Source organism: Neomonachus schauinslandi, chromosome 4 (genome assembly GCF_002201575.2).
Source record: "Neomonachus schauinslandi chromosome 4, ASM220157v2, whole genome shotgun sequence".
Lineage (NCBI taxonomy): Eukaryota > Metazoa > Chordata > Mammalia > Carnivora > Phocidae > Neomonachus > Neomonachus schauinslandi.
In genome coordinates, this window is record NC_058406.1 from 53,929,982 (window position 1) to 53,949,540 (window position 19,559).

A 19,559-nucleotide genomic window follows, 5' to 3' on the forward strand; every position below is an offset into this window, starting at 1 on the left:
ATACACACCCCGACATGATTATGATCTAGGAAGTAGAGGATGCCCCCACACACACACACACACACCACACACACACACCCCCATCCAGATAACTGACAAATACCCAAAACTTAAATGCCAAACTGTTCTTATTTTCTCATTTTAACTATTTTGATTATCTTTTTCCCTGACTTCTTAAACAGAGTAGTACATCAACTAAAACTGAATTTAAGGTGTCATCATAAATCTGCATTACTGTATTGTGTTCTTATATGATACTGCCCTTAATGTCATCTAATTGCTCCATTTCTGAGTACTTTCAACTTTTATAGTTTTCCTATTTCTATCTTTTGTTGTTAGCTGACCTTATATACTGCCTCTCTGCCTATAAATAGAATTCCATCTTCTAGTATGTTGCTCCTAATCCATGAAGTATGAAAAGCAGATCAATATGAAGTTCTAATGCAAGTGAGTCATAAGTCATTTTTAAGTGAGGAACTGAAGGACTCTCCTGGGAATAAAATACTCAGAAACACGCTTTGCTTTTTTCTAGGTTCTAGGATGTACTCTAGACTGTGCTGCCCTATACAGTAGCCACTAGCCATTTGCAGTTATTTCAATCTAATTATAATTAAACTACTAATTCAGTTCCTCGGTTGTGCCAGTCACTTATCAAGGGCTCAACAGCCACATGTGACTGGTGGCTACCATTAACGAACAGTAGAGATACATAAGCTTTCTATCAACAAAGAAAATTCTATTGGGTAGTACTGTTTTAGACAGCTGAGGCTGCTGGACAAATGGAATGTTATCCCTGGCACCTATTTCCCAAAGCAGCAAATGGGCTGAGGAAAAAAACAGAGTAAAACTAATCTCTAACTGCTCCTTTTTGTCTAACTATTTCAAAAAGATAAAAAATTTTAATAGTAGTAGCTTCCATTAAAATACAATCATCATATAAAGTCATCAAAGCAAATAAATGGAGAATAAGACATAAAGGTATATTTAAGGAAAATTTGTTAGAAACAATCTACAATGACCCCATTTCTTCAAAGATCTTCAAAATAAACCTTCTCTGAAAATAATGAAAGCTACTGGGATGGCCATTCATTCCATGGTTCTTTCTGCAGAAGGCAAAGCCCCCTGCCAAGACAATACAAACTTGACACTAATACTACTATTGAGTAGTTGAGCATTTGTATTTATGATCTCAACTCAAAAAAATGACCTGAAGTAGTTTCAGAATTATTGCACATACAGAGCAGACAAAAACCAAGCAGGTAAGGTCATGTGACTTAGGAAACATGGGTAGGGAAATAAGATAAAGTCATGTCAGTTACAAGATTTAATTATGAGATAAAAAATATACCACTGTTCAGGAAAAACTGTGGTGGCATCTGTGAAATCTCATATGGGTCCTTACACAGGATACATCATGATAAAAAGGACAGCTCCTTCAATAACAATGCTAATATATACAGCTGAGTTCTACATAGCTGCTTATTTTTTTTTTTAAAGGTTTATTTATTTATTTAAGAGAGAGCGAATGCTTGCATCTGTGAGCAGGGGGAGGGGCAGAGGGAGAGAACCCCAAGCAGACACCCCGAGTGCGGAGCCCACATGGAGCTCAATCTGAAGACCCTGAGATCATGACCCAAGTTGAAACCAAGAGTCTGATGTTCAACCGATTGAGCCACATAGCTGCTTACAATAAGGCAAACTTATGCCATAATGTAGTTAAAGCAATGTGGCTCAAATTCTCTGCTTTCTGATGGTCTGGCTTGATCTAAAAATAAAATTTAGTGTGTATATATTCAAAGTATAAAGTAGTCCACCAAACAAAAAATATCTGTAAAGCCTTTGTTTGCATGCTGTAAGTTAAGAGAAAAGGGCTGGGTATGGAAAGTTCATGTGTATGAGATCTAGGCCAAGGAACTCAGCATTACTCCTAAAAGAGAGCAATCCTAATGCTCCCTAAAGTTTCTCATTATTTGTGGGACAGATACACAAAGTCCATTCTTGTTCTGCAGCCCCTTCCTACACTCACTTCTCCTCAAATCTGCTCAAGGGTTTCCAGATATTTCTTTCTTATCCAGGTTCCTCACCAACTCTTCTAGAACACAGCCATGAACATTTATGACACTTTTCTGTAATGAACCCACCCCCTAATTACAACCCTCTCCCAAAGTCAATAGTCACCCAATCCCTTCCAGAAAAGCTAACAATAAAATCTAACTGCTAATTAATAATTGAAAAAGTTTCTTATGTGAGTAGCAAAGTACAGGCATTTTACTCTGAGATCCCTAGGTCTTTCCCAGCTCTCCTAAGTATTCTTCTTTCCTAACAAATTGACATTACTACTCCCAACATCAGTGAACATCTCTTAAAGATTTAGATTGCTACCTACTTTTGAATCTAATTTCTGTTTTACATATGCGCCATTTGCTGCTGTCAGGACATCATTTATCAAAATGAAAACATATCCTTCGAGATCAAATGCCAAGTCAGAGCTGTAAAACACAAGCAACACTTTAATAGCTTAAAGAACATGCATGTAATTTTAAATACGTCTGAAGTACAATAAATGGAAGAACATATTCTTATCTAGGTAAGTGAACATTAGGCATTTTATCAACTATTTGATACTTGATATAAACAATCAAGTATTTGGTTCCTGGTTATAATTTGCAATTTCACACTCAATAGGGAAGTCTTCAGATATGAGAAGGACTAATGCTTAAACACAATCATTAGCAATAATTAATCGTGTCAGTTAATAGCACTGCTCTGAATTCAAAGTCAGACAACAAGAACAAGTAACCAAATTCACCATTATAATACATCTGAAGCAGGAAGAAGGCATCAGAGCTCAATTTCAGAGAGAAGGAAACCAAAAAGATGAAGTTGTTAACATGTCATTTTCCAAGGATTCATTCACACAAAAGGCAGGTGGTACAGGTGGTTGGGTCACTGGGTGGAATTTCTGAAGTATAATTTGTAGTTAGTTCTGAGATCAAGCTACAACAGTGTCTAAGCACACAGTAGGAACTCAAATACCTAAATGATTGCTTAAAAAGCCTATGAGATATAACTAGCAGGATTAGGGAAACTGAAGTTTCCTAGTATTTAGTTGAGCACCAGGCACAAGATCAGAACTTAGTAAACTGAACAGAATAATGAAAATCTAAGAAAAGTATGCCTTCAATATACTTTAGCACCCTAGCTAAAATAGTGGCCCAACATCCTGGGATTGTGCACAGATACTATGTACTTATAGCTAAACTAGTACACGGAATGAGACTTCTGAGGAACTCTACATGCCCCTGCAATTTTAGGCAGAACTAGCCCAATGTATAACCCCTCTTCCAAGCAGCCTGACAACCTTCTAACTTCAGACTCCCTTCTTCCCAATCTCTTTCCCAAGTAACAGGTTCTGATTAGACAAGGCTGATCGGACAGCAATCCTCCTCAGACACTTTTTGCAGGCCAGGGTTGGCCCTGAGGAACTCCTGTTGTTTGGTTCAATTCTGGATCCCACCAGCTTTACGGAAATGCTTCAAAGAGGTTAGAGGCTCATATAGAATTTTTCTCTAAGAAGGCTATACTACCTAAAGGAAAAAACAGTCAGCTATATAACCAAATTCTAGTAACCACTTTTTCTATCCTTTTTCTTATTCTTTTTTTTTTAAAGAGTGAAATTTCACTTGGAGATTTAGGGTGGAATTTGACTTGGAATATTTCCCCCTGCCTATACTACAGGAGTGATGAAGGTAAATGAGCCAATCCAAGAAGCACACTGAACTCTCAAACAGAAAATCTATGTCAGGTAGAATCTGTGGCATTAGCAAACCCATATACATGTATGCCCTGGTCTAAGAAAAATGTAGAAGGCTTCTAGCCATCACTTTAATTTTCTGAGTCTTTGGGCATACGTTTTCTCCCTCCATTTTAAAACTGAAACTTAAAAACAATGGGAAAAGCTTCAGTAATTTAATAGAATATCTAAGTCATGGCACTTTTGATGTATCTTAAGTGAGGCCAAATAAAGAAATTCTAGTATTTACTATTCCACCACAAGGCAAATAATTCATTATCATTTGCCTTTTCTGAGACACTATTTTCTTTAGCACTATGTAAAGTAAAAGAATACCACATGATTTATAAAAGCACACAGGCTCTGGAGTCAGGCATAAATTCAAATTCCAGTGCTGCCATTTATTAGCTGTGTAACCTTGACCAAGTTTCTGAACTTAGGTTTTTGTTTCCTCAACTAAAAATAGGAAAATTATACCCACATCTTTCAGAGGTGTTGTAAAGAATGCATAAATACATGTAAAATCCCAAACATATTGTGTGGCATATGGTATGTGCTCAATAAGTAGAAGAATCAGATTTTGCCAGCCTTGACCTTAATATGGCCAGAAAGATTTAACTTCCCAGAGAGTCTTTTGGATGCTTTTCAAAGACATGATTCTTACTTAGCCTATACAAAATTTTTTTTTATTGGTAATTATTATCAGTAACTATTGATAATTTCTAATGTGGTCTTAATATGTTCTTACCTGGCAGCTACAAAGGCTCCAATAATCATTGCAAATACGGTCATCTTAATACCCCAAGAAAAAGTCTTCCTACAAAATAAAATAATTAAAAAGTGCATACATGTGCCTTTAGTTATTCACAGATTCATTCTGCAACGTAGGCAAAAAAAAAAATACGTTTTCCTTAAAAAAGCTATAAACAGTCTTTTTTTTTTTTTTTTTTTAAGATTTTATTTATTTATTTGACAGAGAGAGAGACAGCGAGAGAGGGAACACAAGCAGGGGGAGTGGGAGAGGGAGAAGCAGGCTCCCCACCGAGCAGGGAGCCCAATGCAGGGCTCGATCCCAGGACCCTGGGACCATGACCTGAGCCAAAGGCAAATGCTTAATGAGTGAGCCACCCAGGCGCCCCTAACCAGTCATATTTTAAATGTTTCCAAGGAATTGAGTATTTCAAAGAATCCCTTTGATGAAGCAAAAATTACACAAAAAGAGTATATTCATTTTTTTATATTCTTATATTTGCTATCATTATTGAGCTTGAACTTTTGCAAATCAGACTTTAAGTGGAAAAAGGTCACACCATTTGTAGTAAAAGTAGCCAAGACAGGAACACTATTTAAAACCTATACTGATAAAAAAAAAAATAAATAAATAAATAAATAAATAAAACCTATACTGATGTTTCTGACCCAGCGTCATTCAGTGGCAACAGTAGGTATAGGAATTCTTGAAAGTGTATCTCATGTTCAGACAGATTCCAACTCCAATTCATAATCTCCCCAACTATTGATCCCATAAACTATCAACTCCTATAGCAAAGGAAGAAAGTGCTTAAACTTCTCAAAAGATAAAGGAGAAACAAGACAAGTAATTTTACTATCTCATATATGCTGGGCCCCTCTTAAAGAGGACCGAAGTCTGTTAAAGACTAGATATATTACAAATTTAGCTCACTTGAGTAAAACTCCTTCAGCAAACATTGTAAACAGGATGGAGAACCTTCTCAGAACTGTAAACATTGGCAAGCTGCAGAAAATTTAAAAAAGGGAAAAATATAATTAGGTAAAATACATTTTAGCAACTGACTTTTTTAACTAAGACTCTCCAAATAAGTACCTTAAAATAATACTAATCTCTTCCTTCCATTATGCTGATTAATTCCATTCCATATTGGTTAATCTGTGGTTAAATTAAACCTTTATTTCTCTCTAGAAGTAATTCTTATTTGAAAGCCTGAGTTGCTTTTATAAAACTACTAGAAGTGAGAAACATCAAGCTACCTATAAAAAATGGTAGAGATCACATATCTATTACCAAAGGCTAGTAACAGCCACTTTTTAATTTTACACTACTTATTATACAAACACCCTGAACAGTAGCCAGGTTAGTTTTTAAAAGAAAAAGACCTCTTTCTTCCTTCTTTAGTAGACTGAACTTATTTCCCACCCACGCTCCACAAAACAACGTCTCCAACCCACCAAACAGCATCTATGATAATCTCACCCCATGAAATACTCCTTGATTGTCCTTTTGTGGAAGTACTTTTGTCTTCCTCTAAATTACCAGAGCACTTTGCTAGCACTAGTCAAACACACAGCCTCTTGCAATATAGTTATTTCTGAATATATCCTATTTCACTCCAAAGTGCCTCATACTTGGCTAGCAACCAAAGATAGGGTGTGAATGAATGGATGGATAGATGGATGGTAATGGATGAAAAAGAGCAAATTCTATACAAGCAGCACTTTGCAGCAGGTCTACATTTCTTTCCAACTGGGCAATGAGATGGAAAAGGATGCCCCACCCATGATAAATTTGACTGCCCATGAACCCTGCCCCAGAGATATCATCATGGTCACTTTTTCACATTTCTTGGGTCTGAAGAAAAAGGAAATGAAAAACACTTTGTCTCTGATTTTCAGAGATCTCCCCATTCTGTTTTACAATCATCTAATATGCCAGGGGGTTAGCTTCAGTGTAAGTAGTGAAACCATGGATTTCTGTTAAATGCCTTCTCCATGTGTATAATTTTAATATCACATACACCTAATACATACTACACTCCTCAAGTGGAGAAGCCAAGAATTAAGAGGTTAGAGGATAATAAAACAGTATTGTCGCAGAGCAGAGAACTACTGCTTCTTTCTAAAAGTGAATATGCTGCCTCTAAGGTCATGGGTATAATATTAATCATATTTGTTCAGAGTTCCATCTGATGTTACTTTAACTACCTCATGTTAAAAGAAAAACTACAAAACTTCTCATAACCACTCTCTGATTTTGCTTACAGAATTTGCCTAAAATATAATATTTATAAATTGTGTTAAAGAATTGAAATCCCAGGACCTCTTCACTACTATAGGTCTGGAAAAATAATGAAAATCTCCTATAACAGCATTTTATAACATTTTAAGACTTCTATTATCAAAGTGGGGGGGGAACCCAAAACAAACAAAAACTCTTTCTTTTCAAACTTAAAGTATTTAAACTAAAACCTCTGGTGTAATCTTATTTAGTAACAGAAGCTTTCTGGTTCTTTCATTTTTTTTTCCAGAATCAATAACAATGTGTTAAATATTTGACATTCAAGTACAGTTTTAAGAATACATCATATTAACCTCACTAGTAAAATAAAGTTATCCATACTTCAGTTTCTTTGTGCTGAACAGTCCCGTGATTTGGTTCCCAAAATATAGTAGAGGTAGTGGAAACGTCTAGAAAATTTAAAAAGGGATAACAAAGCTCAATAATAAAGATAGCTAAAACAAGGTCCTTTCAAATAGAAACAGTTTTGTTTACATGATCAAATTCTTTCCACTTAAAACATAAGATTAGAACTCATACACAATTTTGGCCCCCATGAAGAACCCAAAAAACATTATTCCTGGATAACAGCACTACTATGGCAAAGAGAGGGAAGAATGGAGAAGAAAAAAGAAACAGAAATATGAATATGATCAAACCATATGAGACAGAAACACCATTTGCTTTAAAATATGATAATGTATTAGCCCATGGCTCTAATGTCAGCAGAAAAAGGAAAGGCATTTCATCTTCACGTGGAGTCAAGCAGAGGCAGACAGAATAGTGAGAAAATAAACCCAAAGAATAATGAATGTAGGATACACCAGCTAGATTAGATGGATGCAGAAAATGCAAAACAGCTGTACTCCCAACAAGTGTTCATTAATTAAAAAACACAAGAATTCTGGGGGCCTTTTCCCTTAATTTTAAGGAGTTGGTAGGACTTTTTAAAAACACATATTACTACATTTATTCTTTACCTTCATTATACCTACTCTGGGCGATATCAAGATTGCCATTTTTAAATATGCAGAGGACTGATAAAAATATATAGTGACTTGTTTTCAGAAAATAAGGTGTTTTTTGTTTGTTTGTTTGTTTTGGTTTTTTTACCTTTCGAGGTACATTTCTGTCAAAGTCAGGAAACTTGACTACTCTGAGCGCCTTTCCCACCCAGAGAACTGCCACTGTGGCCACCATCTGTAAACAGAGAACACAGATTCACTGTTCTACATATAAAGACACACACAGAAGTTCTAACGACATAAACCACGTAATGCCGAAGATTCCAACTAACCTGGCCAAGTCCAACACATAGTGAGGAGGGAAATCTACAAAAAAGGTAGAGAGAGAGAGAGAAAAAAATACACGGTCAGAAAAACCCAAACGCAGCGCTGTGAATTCAATTTGCACATCTGCAACCTTAAAATATATTTTGAAACAAACACCAACGTCTGCGCCTTATCCAAATGAAAATGTGAGGAAAAAATCCCTGCTGGCTGTCCGGCAACACCGCTGATTTTGTAGCCTCGGGCGGCCACTTGCCTCATCTTGTCCGAGTCCACAATTTCAGTCAGCTGCCTGCAACGCGTTGAAGACACAGGTCTCCTCAACGGTTTCACATCTTTAAAACAAACATGCTTCTGCTTCTGCCTCAGGGTCCCAGTGACAGCAGCAGAATCGTCTCAAATGAGCTTAAGGATGCGCACGTCCCCCGAGACCGTCAGCGAACTCGGGGACCCTGAAGCCCCAGACCCCGGCCCAGGCTGCAGGGAAGGGAAGGCATCCCTCGCTCTGCTCCCAGCCTGGCATGCACAAGAGCCAAAAGTCACAAAGCAACTCCGCTCCATCGATCTGAAGGGCAAGGTTTCCAGGGTGCTGCTCGGCGGGCGCTTTCCCACCGCGGTCGAGACGTGCGCGGGGCGGTCCAGAGCTCCGCGCCCGGAGCTGGACCCGCACCCCGGGCCCGCGCGCCAAGCCGGCCCCGCCGCCCGGGCCGCTCATTCACCGCCCGCCCTCCCCAGCTCCCGCCCAACTTTGTTCAGCTTTAACTTTAGCAGCATTAGTCCAGGGAGCCGGCGCCCGGCCGCCGCCGCCGCGCGCTCCTCCCCACGGCCTCGGCCGCCGCCGCCGCCGCCGCCGCCCCTGCCCTACCTGTAATTGGTGAGCACGCTCTTGTTGACCACCACGATCAGGAAGGAGCTCACGCCGTAAAAACCAGCGGCCAGCAGCTTCAGGAACACCGTCAGCGTTTCGGCCGACGCCATCCCCAGCTCCTCCTCATGTCTGTGTGTGGAGGATTTCGCGGGGGCTTCTCCTTTAACCCGGGCATGCTGACGTCTATGAACTTCCGCCATGGCTGCGGCGGCGGCGGCGGGCGGGCCTGGCAGTGGGGCCGAGCGGCGCGGGGGGGCCTGCTCCCAGGGGACTTGCGGGGCCCTGGCCGGTGGACAGTGCCGGCTGCGCCCTCGCCGCCTCGGCTCCCCGAACGGTCGCCGCCCGTCCCCGCCCAGGGGCAGGAACGCCGGGTTTCACACCCTTGGGGACTTTGCTCGGGCATTATGCAACGCAGGGTCAGAGGATAGGGGCCGCGCCGGGATTGGCCTAGGCATGGGTTGGAGAGGGCCTGGAGAAGGGGCAGCGGCGACCCTGAATTCGGGCGCAGAGGGAGAACAGGCCAAGGGAGAAACCACTCAGGGACACCGGAGCGCCAGGCGACAAAGCACAGCGACAGAACGCCGCCGCCGTCTCGCGCCTGCGCGCGAGTGTGCGCGGGGTCTCTGCGGCCGCGTTTCTAAAGCCGGGGAGGCTGGCGGCCCGGGGCCCAGAAGCCGTATTCTCCAGATAACAGCCGCAACAAAAGTACAGACCATCCTCCCCTCGGTAACAGGTGGCTGGCTAAGTAGTTCTCTGTGGTGGGAGCGTCTAGACTCACTTTGAATGCTCTTTTGGTCTCTCTTTCAGAAGATCAAAGTCCTTCAAAAGTATCATATGGGGATAAAAGGAAACACTCAACAAACATTTCATTCTGCATTCCCTCAGGCTTCTTACATTTTCTGAACCCAGAAAACACCAAACAATACTTTCTTTGCAGATCAAGGGAAAACTTGCTTAAGAAAAATGTAGACACAACTAAAAAAAGTAGTAAGATAATCAAGCAACTTGGGGATTGGTGACAGAGCAAGGGCTTGGGAGCCGAGTTCCGATTCTAGGATTCCTAGAAATGCCCCCTCACTAACCGCGTGCTCTTGGATCAATTAGTTGACCTCTCTGGGCCAGCATCTCTTTATCTCTATGGATGTAAAACTAGCGCAGAGCTAGTTTTCAGTAAGTGGCAGCCATTATTACATAACAGAAACAAATCATTATTATCAGCTTGAGCAAAGAAATGACATACCTAATTTTAATGTCAAAAAAGAAAAAAGAATTGAATTTGAATTTATCTATTTTGTCTATCGTTTTTATTTCTTTTATCCCATATTTTGTAATTGTGGTAAAGTATACATAACATAAAATTTACCATTTCAACCTTTTTTACTATGGTAAAATATGCTTAGTATAAAATTTATCATTTTACCACTGAGTGTACAATTCGGCGGCACTGAGTACATTCATTGTTGTGCAACTCACCACTACCCATCTCCAGAACTTTTGCATCATCTCTAACTGAAATTGTGTAGCCACTAAACAGTCATTCCCAATCCTCCTCGCCCCAAAATCTAGTAACCCTATTCTTTCTGTCTCTATGAATTTGACTATTCTGGGTACCTCATGTAAGTGGAATCATACGGTGTTTGTCCTTTTGTGTCTGACATTTCACTTAGCATAATGCTTTCAAGGTTCATCCGCTTTTAGGATACGTCAGAATTTCCTTCCTTCTTAAGGCTAGATAATACTCCATTCTGTGTATATCTTTTGATCCATATCTTTTGAGTTTTTCCGCGAACACCTTTGTTCTTTGAATATTCCTTAGGAAACACTGGTACACGGAATGAAGTTCTTAACATGGCCCACAAGAACTTAGGGGATGTTCCTTCTGCCCACATCTCCAGAGGCACGCCTCACATTTCCTTCCATAAGCTGCAACTAAATTAAACTATGCCCAGTCCCGTGAAGAACAATGTGGGTTCCTGCCTCTATGTCTTTACTCCCATTTTTCCCTCCTTCTGGGATGCTTTTTCTCTCCCTCCTCTCCCCTGTGTCCTGGAGAACTCTTACTTTTCTTTTGTTATTTAGGCAAAGCGTTACCTCCTCTTTGGGTACCTTCTTTCACACTTCTCCTCCATGCCCTCCACAGAATTGATATCTCTCCTTTGTGCCCCTCCCACCCCATCCTTGTACATCCCCATTATAGAAGTTCTGGGATTACATGTTTATATGTCAGTCTGTTCCAGTAGACAGTGAACTCCCTAAAGACAAGGCAGGGACACCTAGCACAGTTTAAATGTTTTGCTGAATGAATAACTTTTTAACAATGAGGAAAAATGAGCAGATGTCTTCCTTAATTGCTAGCAGCAGAAGAAAAATAACTAGAAAGTTATATTTTGGGGAAAAATTACTATAAAAATAATATCCCTCATAACAAAAGCAAACAAGCAAAATAAACTTGTATCATATAAAAAGTATCTTCCCCTCTTCCTCTTCTACCAACTCTTTAAAGAAAGCAACTGCTAACAGTTTAGAGGTTGTATTTAGTGCCATGTTCCATACACATACGAATACATATGTATGTACGTATCCATATCCATACACATGTATACTTACACACATGGATTTTTATGCATTTTTTAACATACATGGAATAGAACCAGGTAAGAACACTGAGCCTCAAGCCAGACATGCCCCGACACTAATTTTGTGACCTTGGGCAAGTTACTTGACAATAATGTGCCTCAGTTCCCTTATCCATAGGATGAGGATTTCAATAACACCCACTTCACAGGGTTGTGGTGAGAATTGAATGAGTTAATAAAGGTAAAATACTTAGAACATAGTACATACCTCACAAGTGTTTATAATAATAATAATTACAATTATCATTATTATTTTTATGCAAACTTTCTGTTTTCACTTAATATTCTTCTAAAGATCTTTCTGTGGCAGTAGAGAAATTCTACCTCATTCTTTTTAACAGCTGCCGAAAATTCCATTAGCTAGATGCATCATAATTCATGTAACCTTTCCCATGGACATTTAGGTTGTTGCCAGTTTTTTGGTTTATAAACAATGAAGCTTGGATTATCCTTGTCCATTCAACTTTGTAGAGGTATAAGTTTCTAGAGGTGGAATTGTTTAATTAAAGGCTTTTTTTTCATTAATAGCATTAACAAATTTATCTCCAAAGAGATTGTACCAATTTTGTATTCTCACTAACACTGTATAAAAATGAAACCCTGTTTTATAAAGTCAGATGGCAGCAATGGAGACCACTGAAAGGGGCCACGTGGTTCAAGTACCTCCCAGTAGAGGGATGAAATGCCAGGTACACATTTCTGCAATAAATCAATTGCAATTACACAAAATTAAATGAAAATTAATCTCCTAAAAGTATTAATTCAAGAAGGTGCTGTTGTTTTTCTCAGCATGATTATGTTATTTATTAATAAATATTTGTTTAGAACTACCATACACAGGCCAAGAACTATATTGGATTTTCTCAACACCAGGAATGCTTTATGTCCTCAGTAAAGTGCTGTGAAGTCTAATGGAGTCAAGCATTTGTATCAGGTGCCCATAGAAATAGGTGCCCATAGAAATAGGTGCTCACGCTCTAGTTGGTTTTTTTTTTTTTCAATAGGTATTTAGATTTTTTGGTACTTTTAGGTATTTCAGGTGCTCAGACCTGTTTCCTAACCTCAGTAATATTAATCACAGAACTATATCTGGGAGATTTACATATTATTTATAAAAATGAATAAAGGTAGAAACATCTAAAATTGTACAAGATTGGAAAAACGATTTAAATGTTCTCATTAGTATACAAGTCTACTCTATTTGGAAATGTCAACATTGCAGCTTGACACATTTTATATTTTGCCAGGTGGAATTACTGGCAGAAAAAATCTTTTTTGTAATTAAATCATGTCTTTTTATCAAAACCTTGCTTTAGCCATCATGTTTCTCCACAAGGGAAAATTAATTCTGTATACTATTTATTAAATTAATTCATGTTATTTCTTTTCCCTGAACTTCTCCCTTTGCCTTAGCTCACTTGCTCTTCTTTTTTAAAGATTTTATTTATTTATTTATTTATTTATTAGAGAGCGAGCGAGAGAGAAATAGCATGAGAGGGGAGAGGGTCAGAGGGAGAAGCAGGCTCCCCGCTGAGCCGGGAGCCCGATGCGGGGTTCCATGCAGAGCTCGATCCTAGGACTCCGGGATCATGATCTGAGCCGAAGGCAGTCGCTTAACCAACTGAGCGACCCAGCCACCCTCACTTGCTCTTCTTATAGTGGAATTTATGTAGGCTTTTTTGGTGTCTACCTCCATTTATCAATTTCTTATTTCACTGCCTGCCTAGATCATCCTAGTGACCTGCCATGTTGCACCACTGATTATTTTACAGCCACAGAGCAAAGGTCATGTGTGTTTCCTATTTGAATAATGCCCTGAAAATTCCGAGACCTAAAAAGCATGGAAGGAGCATGGAGCTTCTCTGCAATGCCTTATACTTCTCTATGTTGGGTTGGAAGGAATGAACTTATTGATTACTGATGGTGAGCCTGGCCATGTGCTATTGTAATTTATTATTTTATTTCATCATTACCACTCTAGGAAGTAGGTATGGTAAAACAACTTACAAACAGGAAAACAAAGGCCAAGAGGGAGTCTTAGACATGCCCTGAGTCCTACAGTTCTAAGTGACTGTATACAGATTTGGCCCCAGTATACTGAGCATTTAGTCTGTGCTCCTAAACTACACAGTCCTGTCTCATTTGGGGTAGGTGAACAAACTTGCTTTTATAAGAAGTCTGGCAATACCATTTCCTCCTTCAATTACCAAGTTTAGTGTTTATCAACTGTATGAAGAAGAATAACTAGGATAAAGAAATGAAAAATTATTGAAGTCATAGTCAATCATGACCCATTCACAAATACCATACCAGTCATCAAATTAGGCATTGAAAATACAAAGACATTTCAAACTCAATGTGTTTACAACTGAAATCCATACAAATCCTTCATAAATCGGCTGCTTTGAGATCCTCCTATCTCAGTAAACTTGGCCTTACTATCCACTGATTGACCGTGGTTCTACCCTTTCTATAACCACCCCCCTCACTCTTCAACCCACCCCAAACTACTTTTATTATCTCCCCACATGAGTGTTAATCGGCTTTGGTAAAAATACTACATGTAGAACATTAACTACAACTGAAGTCACCTCCTGATTAAGTTTATGATCATCCTCAGATATTTGTCAAGATCTGCCTTCTGCTTTGGACAAACAGGCCACTTAAGTGAGAATGTGATAGGTATCACCACTCATGCATCTTTCCAAGTCTTGGTGATGGACACTAATCTCTGCAATTTCCCTGAAGATGTGCCATTCATTTTGGTTACTCTCCTGGTAGGATAGAAAGGTTCCAGAAGCTTCCTTCTTTCTACTGTTATGGTTCTTATTCCATGGGTCAAAGAGCCAATGTAAGGATTTTGCCAGTTGCCAAGTATATCTATTATGTCTAAACGTGTATCTCTTCTAATTATGCATTCAAGAACTGGATAAATAACCATACAGTGGGTCTGCAGACCTACTGGGTCCACTGTGTTTCAAATTTGGACTAAGACTCCAATTAATATCTGACTCATCTAAGCCCCCAGTTTCACTGTTAGATTACAGTGATATAGATACCCAGGAATTAATATCAATTAGCCAATGTTTGATAATCCCCAAAAGGTCTAGCTATTTCTTTTTCCCCAGCACACAGTCACTCTAGTAAATGACTACAGGTCCCTTTGAGGAGCACTTCGAGGAAAATATACAGTATTTCAATAGTGAAATTTCCCATAATTATACTTGGCTTACAGCCATGACAGAACTTCTCAAGAATGTACATGACTTACAAACAATGTGATTTTCAATGTGTTGGTGATGAGAGTGTCCTCTTGATCCTCAGGATTTAGTTGAGTAATGGATGTATAAATTACACATGATAAAGGCACTCTAATATCCCTATCTCCCTACACTTTCCTTCATCTACATTATGATATCTCAGTCTCATTAAGAGGTCGCTATAGAGCCCGAGTCTCTGTCAACTGATGAATGAAATTGTTAGATTATTTCCACCTGCCTGAGCTAACACACTGAATCCAGAACCTCCGGTAAGTGCACTCATATCAATACATTTGGCCTAATCCAGTGTTATATTCCATTTTCCTTAAAATCCATTCCTATACATTTTCTGTAGGTTTATAGTGATGTAAATTAGGAAAATGTTGCAATTTGGGGGTGTTTATAAGCTGTTTCCTCCTGGATCAGACTTTGTACTTGTTTCCCTGGAGCATGCTGACATCTGACCCTAGTTATGGGGATAGTGGATAGTTTTCAAGCCAGGAAAGGCTAATATCCTCAGACACAGAAGGACAAGCTGCTGCCACTGACAGAAGAGGTTCAAAGTGACTTGAGATTTCAAAATTCTCAACTTGGTCTAAGTCCAACCAGATGTATCCCCAATCTGAGTTTTGGAGTCCCCTCTCCTTCCCTATCATTTTCCTAACTTCTACATGAGAGCCCTGGCAAGACTATAGATTCAAGTGATGTAAAAACTGTGAACTGGACAATTAAATGTTCATTCATTTTTTAGCAATGGAAGCCCCATGGCTATAAGAAATGAGAGATTCTTTTAGGGCTGCCATGGAATGTCTCTGCCTCTCTGATGAGACCTGAGCAGAGAGTGTAAGGACCCGAGGTTGGTACTTTCTTTCTGTAAGTGCTTCGGTGCACTCAGAAGAATCTATTTCCCAGCAGTTGTCATAGTCATTGCCACTGTTATAACAGTCAAATGCAGCAGGTACATGCTCCAAGGCACTTGTTTCAGTAGGCACTTTATCACAATCAACTACAGGTGATGACCTAATTAATCGTGATACTTCTGCATACATGGGTTACCAGCATTCATTCCCTATTAGCAAGGAGCTCAGCACTACAGTCAAGCCAAAGCACAAAACCAAGCTAATGCCCAGATCCCATCTTTTAGGGTCTGTTTCCTGGGACTATTCCTAGCAACAAATTCTGTACCAATCCAGTTAGGAGACAGAAAGCACATTGGTTAATTTGCTTAGAGAGAATTTAATATAAAGAAATACTAACTTGGTAAATGAAAGGTTTAAAAAACTTCTCTAAGAAATCATGGAGGTAGCAACTGCAGGAAAGGCAGAAGGAATAAAGGGGAGAGACTAGAATTATTAAACCTAGAAACTTAGAGGGTCCCCCCAATAGCTAAAACTCAGACATCTGAGGAAGAGATGCTACTCAACGGATACTGGAATCTTTGAGTTCAGAGGAGGCTCCCCATAAGCCTGGGATCCAGGCTTTGAAGAGGGAGAACCATCTTGTAGGTGCTGTTGGCTCCAAGGAGCATGATTAGACTGACTTTGCAAATGCAGGGAAAACTGCAAACTGCATTCAGCTACTTCTGTGGGAAGGACCTGCTGCTTCTGGGGTGAAGAATCATTGCTGGAGAAATGCTAAAAGGAAGCAGACAGTAAGGGGTATTTCTTTCTTTCTCCTCCAGCTTTGCAGTCTCCCTAGCACCACCGATGGCCGAGCCTCACATAGGGCCAGCTGGCAAAGCAGGAATGTGGTTTGCAAAATACAAGCATCAGCTTCACAAAGCAGAATAGAAACAGATAGTCCAAATTTAGTCCAAGGTTTGGAGCTGAGAGACAATAACTTAATAATTGGCACTCCAGTGTTTGTAAAAGGAACCACCATCCACCAAGTTGCTCACCTTAGAAACTTAGTAACTAGTCATTCTTAGGGCTTCTCTCTTTTCATTGGTCGTCCACAAAGCCCCTAAATGTCTCTGAAGTTTGAACCCACTGCCATCATCATCATCCCTCACCAAGATTTGATAACTAGCATCTGTGCTCCTTCAGTTCATTCTCTACTGAGGAGCCCCACAGCAAGCCACGGTGGTTTTGTAAAACTGCAGATCTAATTGTTAGGATTAAACATACCCACTGCCTTATTTCACAACATTCTCCTTTTGGTTCTCCCTGCTCTATACTCATACTTGACTCTCTTTAATGTGTTCCTCAAACACATTTTCTCATTTCTGGATCTTTGCCCCTGCTCATTACTTGACTTACAGATTAATCTTCCATCACCACAAACCCCACCTCCCTCTGCTGGCTAACTTCTTCAAGTCTCAAATAAAATAGATGATCTTCAATGAGGTTTCCCTACGCATAGACTCATTAACACCCATTCCTGCATGCTCCTGAAGAGGCATAATAACTTCAGTTACTAATTGAAATATTCTTTTCCTACTTTCTGCCTATTGCCTTCCCCTTACCACTTATGTGCAGACCATAATGCACAGGTGGTTGCTATTGAAATATACTCAGAGTATAGACTGCAAATTCTTAAATTCTGTGGTTAAAATTCAATGGTGCATAAAAATTTTAGAAAAAATCTTTTTCGCCTTCTTACTCCCTGTAAGCCAGATAAACACCTTCCAAAACATCTCCCCTCAGAGACTTCCCCAATTGAACTGATGAAAACTATTCTTCCAATTATTTAGGCCCAAAACCTTACAGCCATCTTTGACTCCTCTCTTTTTTTACAGCCCACATCTAACTTTCAGCAAATCCCATCAACTCTATCTTTAAAATATATCTATATTCTGACATTTATTACTTCTACTGGCATCCTAGTCCAAGTCACCATATGGCCTTGCTAAAATATTATAAATTTTTCCGCAATGGTTTTTCTGCTTCTATCTTGAATTTACCTTTCCCTATTAATCCTTTTTCACTGAAACACCCAAAGTGACCTAAAGAAATAAATCAAATGTCACACCTCTTCTCAAAACTGTTCAATCACTTCTCATCTTACTCTAAATAAAATCCAAAACCTTACAATGGCCTACAAGGTCTTACATGACCTGGCCGCTTGTTACCTTTGTGATTTCATCCTCTGCCCCTCTCTGTTCCACCTCACTCCACTCAGCCACGGTGACCTCCCTGCTGTTCTTAGAACACTCAAAGAACACTGTACCTCAGGACCTTTGCACTTATTATACTCTGCCTGGAATACCGTTCCTCCAGATAGCCTCATGGTTCATGCTATAGCTTAATTCAGGTCTTAACTCAAATGTCATCTTAATAAAGTAGTCTTCTCAACTGGAGAAAGAAATGGAAGGAAAGCTAAATAAATGAAGAGCTATACTGTGTTCATAGATTGGAAAATTCAATATTGTTAAGATGTTAATTTCTCCAAATTTACCTACAGGCTTTTTTTTTTTTTTTTTTTTTTAGATTTATTTATTTGACAGAGAGAGAGAGTACAAGCCGGAGGAGAGGAAAGGAGAGGGAGAAGTAGGCTACCTGCTGAGCAGGGAGCCCAACATGGGGCTTGATCCCAAGACCCTGGGATCATGACCTGAGCCGAAGGCAGATGCTTAACCAACTTTCACCTAATATAATAATATTCCATTGTAGATATATATATCTTTTAATCCGTTCATCCACTGAAGAACATTTATATTGATTCCATATATTAGCTATTGTGAATAATGTTACAATGAACATGGACATGAAAATATCTCTTTGAAATTCTGTTTTAAATTCTTTGATAATACCCGTATTGTTGCAACTAGAGAGCATCATATTAAGTGAAATAAGTCAGTCAGAGAAAGACAAATACCATATGATTTCACTCGCATATGGAATTTAAGAAACAAAACAAGTGGTCATAGGGAAAATCAGAGAGACACAAACCAAGAAACAGATTCTTAACTATAGAGAGCAAACTGATGGTTACCAGAGGGTGGATGGGTGAAATAGATGATGGGGATTAAGGAGAGCACTTGTGATGAGCAGCAGATGTTGTATGGAAGTTTTGAATCGCTATACTGTACACCTGAAACTAATATAACACTGTATGTTAACTAACTGGAATTTAAATAGAAACTTAAAAAAATAAAAAAAATCAAATCAATCAATCTAATTTTATATCTAAGGAAGTAGAAAAAAAATTTTAAATTTTTAAAATATTTAATAAATATCCAGAAGTAGAATTGCTGGATCATATGGTAGTTCTATTTTTAATTTTTTGAGGAAACTCCACACTATTTTCTCTAGTGGCTGCACCATTTTGCATTTGCTTTAACAGTGAATAGGGTTCTAATTTCTCCTCATCCTCACCAATACTTGTTATTTTCTTTTTGTTTTGTTTTATATAATGATCATCCCAACAGGTGAGGTGATTTCTTGTTGTAAGTCTGACCTGCACTTCCCTGATGTTGAGCATCTTTTCATATGCTTGTCAGCCATTTGTATGTCTTCTTTGGAGAAATGTCTACTAAAGTTCTTTGCCCATTTTTAAATCAGATTATTTGTTTTGCTATTATTGAGTGGTAGGAGTTCCTTATATATTTTGGATATTAACCTCATACCAGATACATACTTTGCAAATATTTTCTCCCATCCCATAGTTTGCCTTTTCACTCTGTTTCCTTTGCTGTGCAGAAGCTTTTTAGTTTGATATAGTCCCACTTGTCTATTTTT

At 39.1% G+C, this 19,559-nt stretch overlaps 1 protein-coding gene across 1 annotated transcript in view; it reads right to left on the reverse strand.

Moving 5' to 3' along the window:
• The window catches only part of SLC35D1 (solute carrier family 35 member D1), a 42,869-nt gene extending 33,685 nt beyond the window's left edge, over nucleotides 1-9,184 (reverse strand). The window contains exons 1-7 of the mRNA XM_021679974.1: nucleotides 8,982-9,184; nucleotides 8,125-8,158; nucleotides 7,941-8,027; nucleotides 7,170-7,237; nucleotides 5,478-5,549; nucleotides 4,542-4,610; nucleotides 2,387-2,489 (exon numbers count right to left, since the gene is read on the reverse strand). Coding sequence (XP_021535649.1) covers nucleotides 2,387-2,489; nucleotides 4,542-4,610; nucleotides 5,478-5,549; nucleotides 7,170-7,237; nucleotides 7,941-8,027; nucleotides 8,125-8,158; nucleotides 8,982-9,184 — 636 coding nt within the window. The remainder of the gene's footprint in view (nucleotides 1-2,386; nucleotides 2,490-4,541; nucleotides 4,611-5,477; nucleotides 5,550-7,169; nucleotides 7,238-7,940; nucleotides 8,028-8,124; nucleotides 8,159-8,981) is intronic.
• Nucleotides 9,185-19,559: the final 10,375 nt, after the last annotated feature.